The sequence below is a fragment of the Mizuhopecten yessoensis genome, unplaced genomic scaffold (genome assembly GCF_002113885.1).
Source record: "Mizuhopecten yessoensis strain PY_sf001 unplaced genomic scaffold, ASM211388v2 scaffold5789, whole genome shotgun sequence".
NCBI lineage: Eukaryota > Metazoa > Mollusca > Bivalvia > Pectinida > Pectinidae > Mizuhopecten > Mizuhopecten yessoensis.
In genome coordinates, this window is record NW_018406224.1 from 1,024,294 (window position 1) to 1,040,839 (window position 16,546).

General features: G+C 37.1%; 1 protein-coding gene and 1 long non-coding RNA gene across 2 annotated transcripts; one reads left to right on the plus strand and one right to left on the minus strand.

The window, feature by feature from the left end:
• Nucleotides 1–6,039: 6,039 nt before the first annotated feature.
• LOC110451087 lies at nucleotides 6,040–6,494 on the minus strand. The gene is made up of 2 exons (XR_002463033.1): nucleotides 6,428–6,494; nucleotides 6,040–6,103 (listed from the first exon to the last, which is right to left on the minus strand). It is a non-coding gene; the product is annotated as an uncharacterized LOC110451087 (long non-coding RNA).
• Nucleotides 6,495–8,380: 1,886 nt separating this feature from the next.
• LOC110451083 (myosin-2 essential light chain-like) lies at nucleotides 8,381–13,970 on the plus strand. Its single transcript, XM_021498939.1, has 6 exons — nucleotides 8,381–8,449; nucleotides 8,550–8,577; nucleotides 8,991–9,131; nucleotides 10,059–10,223; nucleotides 11,429–11,506; nucleotides 12,355–13,970. Exons 1-6 carry the CDS (start codon nucleotides 8,447–8,449, stop codon nucleotides 12,381–12,383), a joined length of 444 nt encoding a protein of 147 aa, XP_021354614.1. The 5' UTR covers nucleotides 8,381–8,446; the 3' UTR covers nucleotides 12,384–13,970.
• The last annotated feature ends 2,576 nt before the right edge of the window (nucleotides 13,971–16,546 follow it).

The following is a 16,546-nucleotide window of genomic DNA, read 5'->3' on the forward strand; positions in this document are numbered from 1 at the left end:
TCCACAAAGACCCTGACTAAAAGTATTGCAAAAATCATTGTTCTCAATCTTATTTTTCAAACCCCTCTGTACGTTACAACTGCCAATCCGTTAAGTGGTATTGGCCTCCGACGACCGCTACTCGACCGATTTGACGAAGTTCTCCTCAGACGTCTGGTCACGAGATGGTGAACCGCTTGCCTGGCCGCCCTTGTACTGTCGACCCTGACCGTTCTTATCGGATACATCCCTATTGCCCGGAAGTTTCCTTTCGGGTGTAACAGTCTTGTTAACATCTAGGGACGCTAACACTTTTCAACATTTACAGGGACTCCCACATTACTCGGAGATTGCGGCGTGGACGATTGTCGCCGTCGTTTAGCAAACCTGTCGCTAAAGTGTGTTGGTCGACTATCATGAACAGGAGGTTTAGAGGGAAATTCGGCCTCTTCACATGTGTAGAGTACGCCATCAACGAACATTTTGTCCCTTACAAACTTCACCTTGAAACCCATTTTCCGAAGACGTTTAGCTACTGGATAAAGTTGCCTACGGACCTCCTCCACCACGGATGGAAACTGCTCGTTCACACCGTAACGTGTTCCCTTAAGCAAGTAAGTACGGGACAATACCAAACTATGCTGATTCTGGTAGAGAAACCGGGCAACGATAGGACGAGGATTATCCTGTTTCCTCTTGCCATATCGGTGAACGTTCCCGAACTCGATGACGTCTTGTATGTCTAACTCATTATGTAGGAAAGATAATAAAACATCGGAGTTCGATCTCTCAACCCGTTTTTTAATGCATTAATATCATCATCATGTTTAACCGTTTTGACTTTCACTGATTCAAACAACTGTCCAATCACTTCTGCACTGTGCTCTAAATCACGTGTTTGACAAGTCAATGTTGTGAATTTATCTTCAACATCACGCACAACCGATGACAAAAGAGTGAGGGCATGCTGTATTTGGTCTATATTATTAACTTGCTCCGCAATATCTTTTAGTCTATTGTCCATACGCATCATTACATTGATAATGTCCGCATTAATGATTTTAGTTGACCCATTGCTCATGATGTCGCCATATAGTACTGTTCGCGTCGTCTCTAACACTGACGAGGTATTACACTTGAAAGAGTAGCGTCAATGTCCGTAAGAGTGTTTGTAATGCTCTCAGACATAATACTGGTGCATGTACATACTCCACCAATACGGCCTCCAGTCTACTGACTGGCTTCTTATGAATGAGTGGTACAACAACCCTAAATCCTGCGTCAAATGGGAAGGCAACATCTCCGAAAGCAAGGAGTCCGTCAGGGTGGATGCTGGTCTCCGAATGCGTATAAGATGTTCATAAACCCATTCTTGGACCTCTTGGAGGAAAAAGAACTGGGCCTTAAAATAGGGACGACACATGTAAGCAGCTCTACATGTGCAGACGACAACGTTCTGCTGTCAAATGATCCATGTGAGCTACAAGTGATGCTCCACCTTCAAGGACACTTTGCCTCAAGAGAACGATACTCCCTTAGTGTCACTAAAAGCAAGATCGTGATCTTCAACCGTCCGAAATTCCTTGAAGTGAACCAAATCAGCCTGGACCCCAACAAGAGCTTAGAAGTTGTATCAACATATACACACCTGGGGATAGATAGGTCATCATCTAGCAAAAAATATGTTATGAACATCTCAGAAGAAAGGGTCCAGCTCGCCAGGAGGACGGCCTATTCACTAATAGGAGTCGGCCTACACGGGTACAGTGGAGTGAACCCCAAGGTTCTAATTCAGCTGTGGTACACTTATGTAAGGCCAAGGATGCTGTATGGGCACGAAGCGGCCATCCTGAGCAAAAAGGACATGTCCAACATCTACCGCTACCATAAACAAGTCCTAAAGCATATTATGGGACTACCGTCATCTACCGCCGACTCTGCAGTATACATCATATATGGAGAACTCCCAGTTGAGGCCTACCTAAACAAGGAAGCCATAATGCTCTTCGATAATGTAATTAGAACAGACTCCCCTGAGAGGGAAATTGCCCGAAGACAACTGATTATCAAAAGCCCAACATCAAACAGTTGGTTTATACATATACAACAACTGACAGAACGGTATGGACTCCCGTCATTCCTCCATCTGTTGGACACCGCCTTTACAGAGGGAAAGTGGCGAAACCTCGTCAAAATTGCCATTAATGTCTACTGGAAAAAGCATGTGGAACTCCTACGCCAAGGAAAATCCTCGCTGTCATACCTACACCATGACACCATGCGCATTGCATCAGCTCACAATGTTTTTGACTCGATGCCCATGGACACTCTGGCAGTGGGGAAAGCCACCGTCAAAGCAAAGCTTCTTGCTCGGTCATACACGCTTCAAAGCACCAGAGCGAAGTACCTCAAAAACTGCAAGCCATTATGTCTCATGTGCCAAGCCAGTAGTGGGGATATCCGACACTTTGTACTACGGTGCCCAGCACTGGAACCTGTCATGAGTCGTTACATATCGCTCATACATCAAGAAAGCATTGACAACTGCGACCATATAGTTGGCTCAACACTCATCAGAGATGCTGACAAGTTTTTACAGACTGTTCTTGACGTAACCAATCCTCTCCTACCGCTAACCCTACAGGACAACGAAACAGTGTATAAGATAGAGAACATTTATAGAAATATGTGTTATGCCCTACACCTGCGTCGATGTACTTTGCTGGACATTGCCACTGGAGGGAGTATTTAGACTGTTGTGCCTGACCTGCTTCAAGAGACTCTAGACAAGTAATAATAATGGCTAGTCCTGTATATACATATCTCCACTCATTTGATGCACATAGGTACACACACTGGTAGTTAGATCTAATTAACCCTGTACATAATAACTGAGATATAGGTCGTTTAAACTGTCTCTTTCTCTTCACATTATAGTTCACCCAAACTTAGTCTACAAAGGTCATTGATTAAGCTCTACTTTCCCATATGCTACTCAGCAAACTTATATAGGGTACATGCATTTCTCCCACACCTGACAGATTTATCTCCCGTTTTACCGGTGCTAGATTTATCTGTCTCCGCCCTAGGGTTGAGACGGGGGGATTCCCCTATTTATAACAATGGTATGACGTCACTGCAACAATACAATGACGTCACGTCAACAATCCATCAACGTCACGTCAACCCTGAATTTAGCATGTAACGTTATCATTGCATTGTGTATATGATACACATTGGGGAAAACAGGGTACATGTAAGAGAAAAAGAATCATTCACCCCCTTGTGGGTAAGATAGGGGAATATCAACCCTCGGGGAAAGATTCTTAAGTTGCCAAACACTAGGCAAAGCCTCGTGTTTGGCAACATAAGAATCTTCCCCCTCGGGGTGAGATTCCCCTATCTCACCCCAAAGGGGGTGAATGATTCTATTAGTCTCCCACTTCAGCCATACAGCTTCAAACCGCCAGTCGAAAATAGTGTAACTGGCTTCAGAATCTCCTACAAGAGGAGGGAGATACTACGACGTGATAATGGGCACTAGAGCGTGACGAATCGTGCTGAATATATCTCTATGATCACATATATACAATATAGCGTGCAATTACCGACATCAAAACGTGCGAATTTTCAGGTAATACACAATTTCAGTTCGATTCCAATAATACCTGCAGTACAGAAGAACTAATACCGATCAATGGCCTGATCTGAATGCATCTTTGGAGTCACATAAACGGGTTCACTGATAATTTTCTTTTCGAACGAACTGCTCAGGCCCACCGTGGTTGCCGCCATCTTCAGGGGTTAACATTGTGCCAGGTTTACACGATTATCTAGAGCTGATAGACTATATAACATATCTTTATGGATGTAGCACAAAATAAGACGTTGGTACTATAGCTCTCTATATGTCGATGCATAAGACAAAAAAATCATAACTGGAATATAGTGACGGCCACACTTTCATACGAGGTGAGTAGCGGTCACGAAACTTGACTAATCGATCGTCAGTACATATTTTTGAAATGCTTATAACTCTTTTTATTTCTTCTAATAATATGGAGAAACGTAGCCGGTGTTAACCTTCTTGAAGCAATTGTACCAATAAGTTCGGTTTAAACCATAGATATGTACCCCTTGTCAATCAAAGTATATAGTTCAGAAAAATATGATCTTGGGATTCTTTTGCCAGATGGGTTAAGGTGTTATATCCCAAAATGAAGGGATGCGACAAAAAAGCAATTGGTTAACAGGAAGTTACAAAGTGTCATGTGAAATACGACACTGGTGCCTGTTATCATGCCTGATCTTCGTAACTCTTACTGAATGTTAGTTATTGAAAAGAGGTCGTGATATTACCGATGTTCGAAACAAGAATATTAAAATTTCTCCATTGATTGATTATTTCTTGAGTTTATGGACATTAGAAGATCTTTATTCATCGTTGCACAAAATTTGGAAAAGTGTTTGGACTAAAATTGATTATATCAAAGACTGCAGTTTTGTATCTGGTGAAAAAAGAGATAAAACGTTTCTGGGTATAATCTGGGTATCACAAATAAAAACAATGGGAAGTTACTTTGGGACAAGTTGAAAGGTATGTTCCAAGATACCTAAAAGATACAGTGTATGTACAACCGTATTTGATAATACCTAAAGAGTACAGTGTTTGTACAACCGTATTTGATAATACCTAAAAGAGACAGTGTTTGTACAACCGTCTTTGATAATACCTAAAAGAGACAGTTGTTGTAGAACCGTATTTGATAATACCTAAACGACACCGTGTATGTCCAACCGTATTTGATAATACCTGAAAGATACAGTGTATGTACAACAGTATTTGATAATTCCTAAAAGATACAGTGTATGAATAACCGTATTTGATAATACATAAAAGATACAGTGTTTGTACATTCGTATTTGATATTACCTAAAAGATTCAGTGTATGTACAACCGTATATGATAATACCTAAAAGATACAATGTATGTACAACCGTATTTGATAATACCTAAAAGATACAGTGTTTGTACAACAGTATTTGATAATACCTAAAAGATACAGTGTATGTACAACCGTATTTGATAATACCTAAAGGATACAGTGTATGTACAGACAAATTGTGGCAAGTGTTCTACATATAAATATTGAACATATTAAAAGGTTGGAGAAAAAAATATATTTATAACTTTGATGGGAAAATGGACCAGATCATACATGTACAAGAACATAGCTGAGTTAGAAAAAACTGGGTGAGTGTATTGAACTATATTTGATTTATCTGTAACATTCTCGTAGAGAATAACGAACGAACGTTCAAATGGACTATTTCACAATATTTTCCCACTATACATATCGCCATTTTTAAATAGAAAACGTGTCAATTGCTCATACTAATAAATACCTTATAGGAAAACCTTTTTTACAGAGGTACAGGAATATTATTTTTGTGTGATATTGAGAAGGCTTTACACGAGGAAAATATTTTAGTATTTCTTATAAAGCAAACTATATACACACATAAGAAAGCAATGAAAGACAAATTAAACGGTGCAATGATATGATGCTAGAAGGCTTGCAGGCGCTTAGCATCTATTTCGGTTAAAGTCAAACACAATTTTTAAAGGACGTGAAAGGTTTGAGGTCATCTGTCCGACAATGTGGGTTAATTTTTTTCTGAGTTTTCTGATATTCTCTAACACATCCCCTCCCCCCTCCTCTTCTCCGCGCCCTATCATCCGGAGAAATAAATAAATATACAACATTTGATATAGCACCCTATCTAGCTAACAAAGACCGCTCTAAAGCACTTTATACAATTAGCATATACATTAATAAATTCAATTTATGAGGAATTCGCAGAAGCTGCATGCCTTATCAGGCGCAAGACTACTAGTCCTATGCCACCTGGCTAATATCTCCATGTGTGTATGCCTGCGTGTGTGCTGGAGATGTATATGTTATACTAATTTTAGTTGAAATAACCCGTTTCATAAATTTTGTTAAATAAATGAAACAGGGATGGGATTTGGGCAGAGGCGTTACAACAAACACGTTCTTGGTTTCCATTCTTTTAATTATTCCATTTGTGGACATCAGACTAGCTGGAAGAATCTTACACCCTACAAGAACACAATAACAAACGTATAAGACAACATGCAGTAGACACCACCTTGTTACTAAAACATTACACTGTACCTATCACAAGGTTTCATATCATTATCTGTATAATTACATTTATTATTTATTATTAATCATATTTCATACTTATGATTTATTTCACAATATATTTACTGATTTCATTGACTTTATATAACAATGCTCATGGACAAAATAGACTTTATAACCTATTTAACTGGCTAATATATTACACATTACTTAGACCAATGACATATATCATTTGTAATATACATTGTTTATATTATATATAACTGTAATGAACTTACTCTATCAATGCGACAAGGGTTCCCACATAATCCTGATAATCCAGTATATATAACTGCAGGCGAATCTGACCAAATAACCAATGACTCTTTACACTACTTGCAAGAACAATCAATAGCTGTTACATCGTAGTATGTAATTGATTTAGTCTGATATATTTACATTATCATTAAAATAGAAATAGAAAGAAGTTATTTCAAATTTCCAAATATTCACAGAGCATATAGCCTGAACATTACTCAGTACATCAATAAAGTAAACTATACTAGTTACTCAAAATATATCATCCTAATTTGGAGAGTAAATACAATCTGTTTTACAGTTAGCTATTACATGAAAAGAGTATCTTCAAAATTACATTAATTTTGAACATATTAACTCCTACCTTTTACATATTGTCAATCCCTCCAACCTGTCTGCCAGAACTAATTTACACTCAGGTGAATTGCATGGGCAGGTAGGAAAGGTCACATGACCAACAGGTAAGTATGGGGTTACAGGTCACAAACAGGTTACAGAACAAAACATAAACAAAAGCACATGGCACTGAACAACTGACACATGGACAATGACACTGAACAAGACTAGATACTAAACACACAATACATGTACACCTGAACAAACAAGACATAATTACATATTAAACTCCACTAATATTACTTCATTCATCCGCCCAGGGACAGTATATATACGTCCCTGATCCGCCTTTCTTAAAACATTATAATTTAATTACTACACTATCCATAATACTCGGACAGGCTATCCCTGCCACATAAATAGTTTATGTTGTATTGTTAGTGAAATGATGTGTTAGGTAAAATGATAAAAACTATGACGTGATGAACGAAAGGTCCGCATCCCACCGTAAGATATCTGATCGACCAGTGTGCGGTGTGTTAGCGGGTATAAGATAACTAACAAGACTAACAAGACGAAACGCTCTGAGTCTCCATAGGAGGACAGTGAAGCTGTTTAAAGGACGTGTTCCACGCTCCCGTATACGTGCTGTATGGAACTGTGACAGCCTATCCGCATCTAAGGAGCTGACCGACCTTAGGGCGTGATCTGGACGGGCAAGGTCATTTTGAATCACCTAGGGCCCGGTAAGCTGGAGACTTACCCCCTCAAGACGCCAGAACCCGGGCTCCGCCCGTGAAAAGGAGTCTATAAACCCATCAACCAACCACGGACTTAGATAACATTCTATTCTAATTCCGTGAACCAACCAACCAAGAAACGCTCTCGATCAAGTTGTAAACCTGGCAAGAGTTGTGAAATGCGATAAGTATGTGATCGCTTCCTCTGCATTAAAATCATTACAGCTGTATTATAGCAATCTATAGAATCAAGTATATTTGATCAGGTGTCGCAACTATATGCTTTATTTCTTCCGTACACTTAAAGTGTGGAGCTAAGTAAGTAAACTAAGATTTCGTGACAAGAATATCGAATAATTTAGAAAATTAATAAACTCTAATAAATTTGATCACTTTAGAGGATGTCTGATCCCAATACTGGCAATAGATATGCAACTAGGAAATTCTTCCTAAAACCTTAGGGAATGATAGTCAGTCTAAAAATATAATTTAAATGCAGTCTTTACAGAAATATTAGTGCCGAAGCGGCAAAAAAATCCTTGATGTTCGTGATTTCCGCCTGTGAAATAGGTTTATACTCCGGAATAAAAAAAATAAAAACTTGTTTGAAGTGAGTCAATATACCTTAAATTCCATTTCCATATATGGGCAATACTATCTTAAGAGGATAGACAAAGTTAATCGATAAGCAATATATATTTAACACTTAAGTGAATTAAATATTATAAAAAGCAATGTTGTTGATCAAGAAACAAGTTATTCTTAGTTTGTTTTTAAATATTTAGAGTTTTATAGTGAGTTAAGATATTTATCCTAATTTTATCATGTCCTCTTATTATCGACTAGTTCATATTTGTGTTAACACCCACAATACACTGCATAACGGAAGTTCATTTTGCAGGAAGTAAAGTTTCTAGGTTCAAGATGGTATGCGAAACAATCTCAAATTTTGTCGATATTTATCGTAGGATTCTTTTTTATTTCATCTAGCACATTTATGTCATTTGTCTGTTTTATTTCTTTTCAGTCTCAAATGTCTGAAGATCAGCTGTCCGGTAAGTTCAGCAAAGCCGTTGGGCCATCCCACGACGGGTGTGTCCTTTGGTTATGTCATAATATGATCCTATTGATGATAATCTCTTCCTCCTGGAGTTCTTCGAAAATAATTTTGACCAAAAATGAAGCCCATGCGGTGTTGTCATAAGAAAACGTTTGGAGACATAACGGTAGTGAAACAAATTTATTGTTAATGCATACAAACATTTACAGATTTAGGCCTAAATGCGTGTGTAGCATCACTTCAAAAACTGCCCATAAGACCTATATGCCTACAAAATATCCTGACATGTGCATTTGCCATGGTAAGTCATAATTATATAACAATGCAGAGTACTGGAAAGAGGGCGTTGCAGTATTTGGCAGAAGCAGATAGATAAATAATGATTTTGAATGTCTTCTTTTTGCTCAGAAATCCAAGAAACATTCAACATCTTTGATCAAAAGGGAGATGGAAAGATAGCAGCTTCTCAACTTGGGGATGTATTGAGGGCACTGGGCCAGAATCCCACAGAACACGAAGTGAAGAAATGTGGTTACAGTAGTAATCCAGGTACTGTAATAATAACACTCAAAATATTGTACTAATACATGTAGCAAACACATTTTTTTTTGTGATTCAGATTTCTTGGCAAAATTGATAGATTAACCAGCAGATTTTGTGTATATTTTCAGCAGTGTAATATTAAATTTTTCCAAGGAATATGCCTAGATGTTCCCCCTCACGAAATTTTTCCTTTGTGCATCCATCAAATTTCACTTTTAATTTTCAATTGAGCCACCTGGTCGCCGACTATTTACAATCCAGGCTCGAGTATCCCCTTGCCAAGCACACGCCTTATTAAATGCTTGAAACAAGGGTTGGTCAGAGGAACCACAGAGGAAAAATGCACGGCCAGACCGAGGTTCGAACCCGGGACCCTCCAAACTCTCTACCAATTAATTAGATACCAGGTTGCCAATAATCGACCTAGTCCAGTTCAGCTTTAAATTGTCATGAAAGTGTTCAACTTTTATTTTCTTTCTAGTTCAGAAAACAAATAAAAACAACAGGTAATACAGTCCCTATGGGATATTTTAGCAGTCATAATGGGAAGCATAAAATAATCTTCCAAGTAAGACCTATAATGTGTTAATCATTGGTCTAAAGTCTATTTTGTTAAATATGACCTCGACCGTCGTTGAAAGTAACATGTACAAATGTAAGTGAATGATGGTTGAGTTATAAAGGCCCATTTGGCATCGGGAATTAGATCTTAATCTTGCAACATTACTTTTGTTGGTTAATGGTTAGAAAGTATATCAAAACCATCTGTATATATGTTTGTCTTTAGATCAAAGAATAGCAAAAGCAGAAAGCAATCTGGTGGTGAGATTAATGGCCATATACAATATACCCTTCAAAATATATTGTCGAAGTTAAGTTTTATGAGAGTGTCATGATTACATGCTAGATACACAAATGATGTTTGCTTTGCAGATGCAAGGGTTTCATTTGAGGTGTTCATACCAATCCTACAGACTATCAGTAAGAACAGAGACCAGGCTACACTGGAAGATTACATTGAGGGTCTGAAAATGTTCGATAAGGACCAGAATGGTTTTATCTCTTCTGCAGAGTTGCGTCATATACTTACATCCCTTGGTAAGTACAGCTAGAAAAGTTGAAATTCAGCCGGATAACTTAAATGGCTAGATTAATAAGTACATGTACTAGAATGCACTGACATCAGTATACAGTTAATTGAAGATATTTGTTACCTTAAATTTTTACATGATTTGTTTTTTTTGTGATTTACTTCCTATTTCCAAGGTAACAGCTATATATCGTCATTTAAAGAGAGATCAGGTTTTGGTGGTGGAGGAAAACCAGAGTACCCTAAAAAAACACTAACCTGTGGCCAGTACCTGGTGACTGCCCCATAGGTCTTGAACCTGTGATCCAGTGATGGAGGGCTAGTGATCATAGACAGTCACACACCTTAACCACTTGGCCACCGTTGCCCCAATTCTTACATGGTTAAACAGTTAAGAATTTTCTAATCAGTAACCTTTCAAATTAAAGGAACATATTATAGGATTAAGACACGATTACCAGTCATCAATGAGAACAAAATATTTATCATTGTTCCAGAAATTAGAATAAATGCATATGTAATGTTTGAACATACCAGACTAATAATAGTTTTCAGTGAAAAAATCCAAAATTGTTAATATTGAATAACATTGACTAAAGTGTGAAACAGTGCTCTGCTGGCCTAATGAGCATATAGATTACTCTCGTAACCGTGTATAAAGTAATATGACTGTCCAGAGCAAAACAGAGGTGTAGTAATTTTTGATTTTGTACCCAATTCTTGTGCATGACATCAATGAGGGACAACAATGATAATACATTACAAAATTGAAAATATTCCAATACAGTATAATGCATTGGATGCCTGCAATGGGTTAGTAACTGTATATGTCAAGAAAATGGGATTGCTTTTCCTGTCCATTCTTGTGTGTTTGTGGAATTAGGTTATGATCAATCTCGCTAAATGGGTTTATCCAAAAAGCTAATATTTTCCATATGTAAGTCTGGCAAATTGTCTTTACCTGGCATCTGAGATTGTTTTGCAGTTGGATAGGAAATGCCATCCTCAGAATTTCTGAACACAGAAAAACCTTTGCAAACGCCTGCAGTTTTATCAAAATTGAAAACCTGTGAATGCGGCGTATTGCTATCCAACACCCCTGGTTTATGCTTCAATTCTGTGAATTTCTGTCTGTCGTTGTGATGTTTAAATAACAGTGAAACTGTTTAACTTTTTGAAAATCTATGATAGTTGTGTTTGTTTTGGTGTACAGGAGATAGAATGACAGATGATGACTGTGACCAACTGTTTCAAGGACAGGAGGATGCTCAGGGCAATGTCAACTACGAAGGTAAGCTCAGGGCAATATCACATATCAAAATAAAGGTAACAGTTGAAGAAACTTAGGAAAACAACAACTTCGAGGTAAACATACAGCAACTGTAACTTTTAACTTGTAATAAACACCTAAAACTGTTCGTTTTATGCATATTAAATTTTCTCTCAAAAATGTCTTGTCATTATTGTACATTAATTAATTTTGCTTCCTGAAGTCTCTAAAGAACGAAGATGATGGTGTGAAACCTAGACTGAGTTTCTATTACATTTATAGGACAAAGGTGATCAATAGCTAATGATAAGCAGTCGGTTTGAAATCATAATCGATAATCGGTTTGTAATCGGAAGTCGTAAACCTATTGTGACAACATTACCACAACATCAGTAGGCAGTCGTTAACTGTTCACCAGTTTTCATTCTTTTATAATGAATGGATTTCCAGCAATTTTTATGCAGTTTTATCATCATATAGTTAAAACAAAAAATAAAATATATGACTTTCAATATATTTTCTAACATTGAAAACATTCAACACTTTCATTTTAATGAAGAACTGGTTATATTGATAATGGAATTTCAAATCGATAATCGGAATTGGAAAGGGAAAAACGATCAATTTTCGATTATAATCGATCATCAGCCCATCACTTGGCAATAGCAGAACAATTGTAACTCTGTAAATTCATGATTCAGTGAAATATTTTATATTTACTAGTGCTATAATTAAGTGTTCCTGTGTTAGGGATTTTGTATAGTGTATCCTTTGTAGTCCATTCTCTTTGGTATATTTTTATGTATGTGAAAATCATGTTTTTCACCAGTAATGATGTATTGGTTAAAGGTGATTGCAATCTTTTGTAGAATTCATCAAGATGGTAATGAACTGTTAAGATGAGAGTGTTTACCCAGACAAGTCATTCCTGAGATGGCCTGGATTGTCCTGACAATTTGGTACTGAGATGATCTGGATGTTGCATTTACAGACTATAAACCAACTATGTTAATGCCTTGTGTACAGTGCTATATAATGGGCCATGCGAGCGTCCGCTGAATGTTTGTACTGGATATTTATATGTAGAACAGTACAGAACAGAAAATGACAAGCTACAGCACCCCTTCAAATGACAATAACATTGTAATCTGTTCAAAATCTGTTTCTGGATGGAACTGAAAACCGTATGCAATCAGATTGTATACATTGTCATTTTAGGATGCAATATAAAACAAAGTTTGACGAATGAAATGGAATCTCCCATAACAAGAAGAAATAATTTCAGAAAAATTTTGATTCATTTTTACACTTTTTAGTTTTCAATATACATGTACATCAGTAATATTTGTGTTTTCCGCTTGAGGGTTATAGCTGAAAGTGCAGTATTTAAAAAACAGACGTGTATGGTTTCTTCTTCAATTATAATTTGTAAGTCAAAGTAACAAACCAGGACTAAAAGCTAGTTTTAAATGAGAACTTGCCTTTTCACCATTGTGCACTGGATGCCAGTTTTTATAGAGTTATTACAGATATATATGTTTATCAAATTAGCTGTTAAGTAGTTCTTTATTTAATGTTAACTGTCTTGTTTGCAGTTGAACTACATGTTTTTCCTATAGAGTTCATTCCAAAGAGGGCTGTTAAAGCTACAGCAAGTAGCTGATGTTCTATTTTTAATTCCATTGGAATACAATTCATTTACTGTTTTGCCATATGGTATGATAATTACAAAAAAACAACCCACAAAAGATCAAGATCTGCAATAAACAAGTTGGAATGAACTCTGTATCACCTTTCTTTTATTGACCTTTGTGGACCACTTTGTTATGATTATAGTACCAAGGACACTATATATTCATTCCATAAAGCTTTACCAACATGTGTTAAGTTTACTTCTCAGTGACCCCTAAACTTTAATGTAAGGATGTACAATTTCATTTCTAGAGTATTCTAGCCTGCAAACAAAAAAAGATAAAAACTCTACTAGCCCAAACTATAATTTCATAGTAAATATTGAAAACTCCAACATAAAAAAAAATACTCGCCCCAGGCGTCAGCCTATTGGAGTCGAACCCACATACAGCCTGTCTGATTTCTTTTCAAATATTTGCAAGGTGTAAGTATATTTTTACATGATATTTTACTATTGTTTAAGTTTTGGCTAATGTGAATGAGGAGGCAAGAACAGGCTAGAACTGTAGAATGATATAATCTTTTTCGTAAATCGCTGTTAAACTGTGTCATGTTAAAATGCTGAGATTTCAAAAAACTCATGATGTATTCTGGTTTGTTTGGAGGACATTAAACCCATTGCATATATAATGGAATGTATGTACAGTTGATATATTGAAGTAGATACATTTATACCAAGATGTATGTAGGAATGGAAGATAGATCAGCAATATCAATAATAGCTAGAGTTACTTAAGGTATTGAATTATCATTTAATATTTGCATTATTTAATAAAAAATGTAAGCTTCCAAATGGTTATTCAAGTGTGTTCATTTATTTATGGAATGAAATTTATTTTTTAACATTCATTACTCATGAGATCATAACAACATTGGCTGTCTGGACAAACTTGCCATGAGTCACATGTTGAAAAATCAATTTCATTCCTTATATTTACATTCTAAAGTGCTTTGTGATATAAAGAAAAACGTTAGTGAGCCAAACATTGTGACGGGAACTGTGTACTGTTGCCCTAGCAATAAATATGTACAGCATATACAACAAAACAAACAAATTATACTGGCCAAAAACCATCACCCTAGGCCTCTTAGTTATGGAGAAGTTGATGAACAATCTTTAAACGACATCTCCTAAACAACCAAAAGGTCCAGGGTGATGATATTTAGCCAGCAGCATGCTAGGATGAAGGGCTCTCAAGTTTGTTCAAATAATGGCCATCACCCACATTCAAGGTCAGAGGTCAAATATGTTGGAATCTTTTAAACAATTTCTTGTGAATATTGACCAGAATTGAACTGGTCAGTTGAGTATAATCTTTTAAGTAATTTTTATGACCCTGCCACAAAATGGGGGTATGTTTCAGGGTATAAAGATCAAAGTGGTTGTAACTTTTTATAGAACACTGAAACTACTTTCACATGGCAGCGGGGGTATTTATGTCTTACAGACATTTTCTAGTCTCTATTAACAAAGGCTATAGGGCGATGACATTTGGCAAGTTGCATTCTGGGATGAACAGCTATAAAGAATGTTCACCTTGATATCCTCATTTGACTTTCAAGGTCACATTGGTCAAATGTGTTTAAATGTTTTAACAAGTTCTTTTGAATGACTGAGTCAAGACACTGATAGTTTGCCTGTAGCTTTCTTTTTGTATACGTTTAAGGTTACAAGTGTGATATTATTACCAGGTGAGTGATGCAGGCCTCTTGTTAACTTCATATATTGGTCATGCAAGAGAATACCTCAAATGAGGTCATGCTTCAGTGGTCCGTAGTACTTGTCCAGGTCAAGGTTGCCATAGCTATTTTAAGATCTTGTCATTGCTCTAGCAACGTCATCACTCTTTGGATTTTGATGAAACTTTATACATTGGCAATACACGAGATACGTCAAACAATTAATGTGTCGGCTACTGTCTATGCTGGATACAAACATTCTCATTTTAGTTCTCGCCCAAAATCAAAAATTGTTTTCCTCCAAAAACAACCACATACTGGGAAAAAAAATCTTTCGTTGTAACAATAACTTCCTTATTTGTAATAATGACATAGTTACTTGTAAGTAAGTTGTTATTTCAAGATAGTCATAATTATGAGATAGTAGTGTTGTGCTATTTAGGAAATAATAAAAGTATGTGAGGGTAATATGTTGGAATGTGTAACGAGGGAGAAAAATGTTACAAAAAATAATTATTGAATGCCTTGCGACCTGAGTTGATCAAACATAACATATCGGTACAAACATATGTTGTTTATATCTATTCTACCAAGCAAGATGTCATTAAAGTCTTTTTCGTGTCTACTTCAGGTATTAAGTGTCCATACGCCAGTATGATTGATAAGCAAGCTGTACTGGATTATCTAATTATTAGCTCACCGGGTCCGAAGGACCAAGGTGAGCTTATGCCATACCGTTGCGTCCGTCATACGTCCGTCGGTCAACAATTTCTCCAAACGACTTCTTTTTAACCACTGATTGGAATTTAACTTAATTTGACTGGAAGCATCTTTAGATGGTGGGGATTCAAAATTGTACAAATGGTGGGGCAGGGCCAAAAGGGGTCAACTTGGCTTTATTGCGACTTCTTCTGTAGAACTATATAATGGATATCAATCATATTTGGTCAGAATCGAAGCATTCATGGGAGGAAGGGATTCAAAATTGTACACATGGTGGGGCTGGCTGAGAGGTGGGGCTAAAAAGGGTTATTTGGCGATATTGCATGAAGTGACTTCTTCTCTGGAACTAAGAGATGGATTCCAACCATATTTGACTGGAAGTATCCCAGGTAGTGGCGATTCAAACTTGTACAAATGTTTTGACTGACCCCCCCTGGATATCAATCATGTTTTTTCAGAAGCATTCATGGGAGGCAGGGATTCAAAATTGTACAAATGGTGGGACTGACCCCCTGGGCTAAGGGGTGGGACGATTGAGATCCCCACAGTATTATCATATATAAAATTGCTGAGTATGAAGAGAAGAATGCACATATGCTTCCAGGATGGTCCTGGGGTCTGGCCCGTAACCCTTGGATACATAGTCCCTGGGTCATAACTTCGAAAGGATTAAGATCCCCATCCCAAAACAATATATACAATTGTTGGGCATAAAGAGAGGAATGCAGTCATGATATTAGGATTTACCCCTAGGTCTGCCCCACCCTTGCAGACTTAACCCCAGGGTCATAACTTTGAAACGGTTGAGATTCCCACCCCAAAACCTTATATACAAATGGTTAGCATAAAGAGACGAATACAGTCATGATATTAGAATTGATCCTGGGGTCTGGCCACAACCCTAGGAACCTAGTTTCTAAGTCGCAGCTTGGAAACAGTTGAGATCCCCACCCCTTAACCATACAT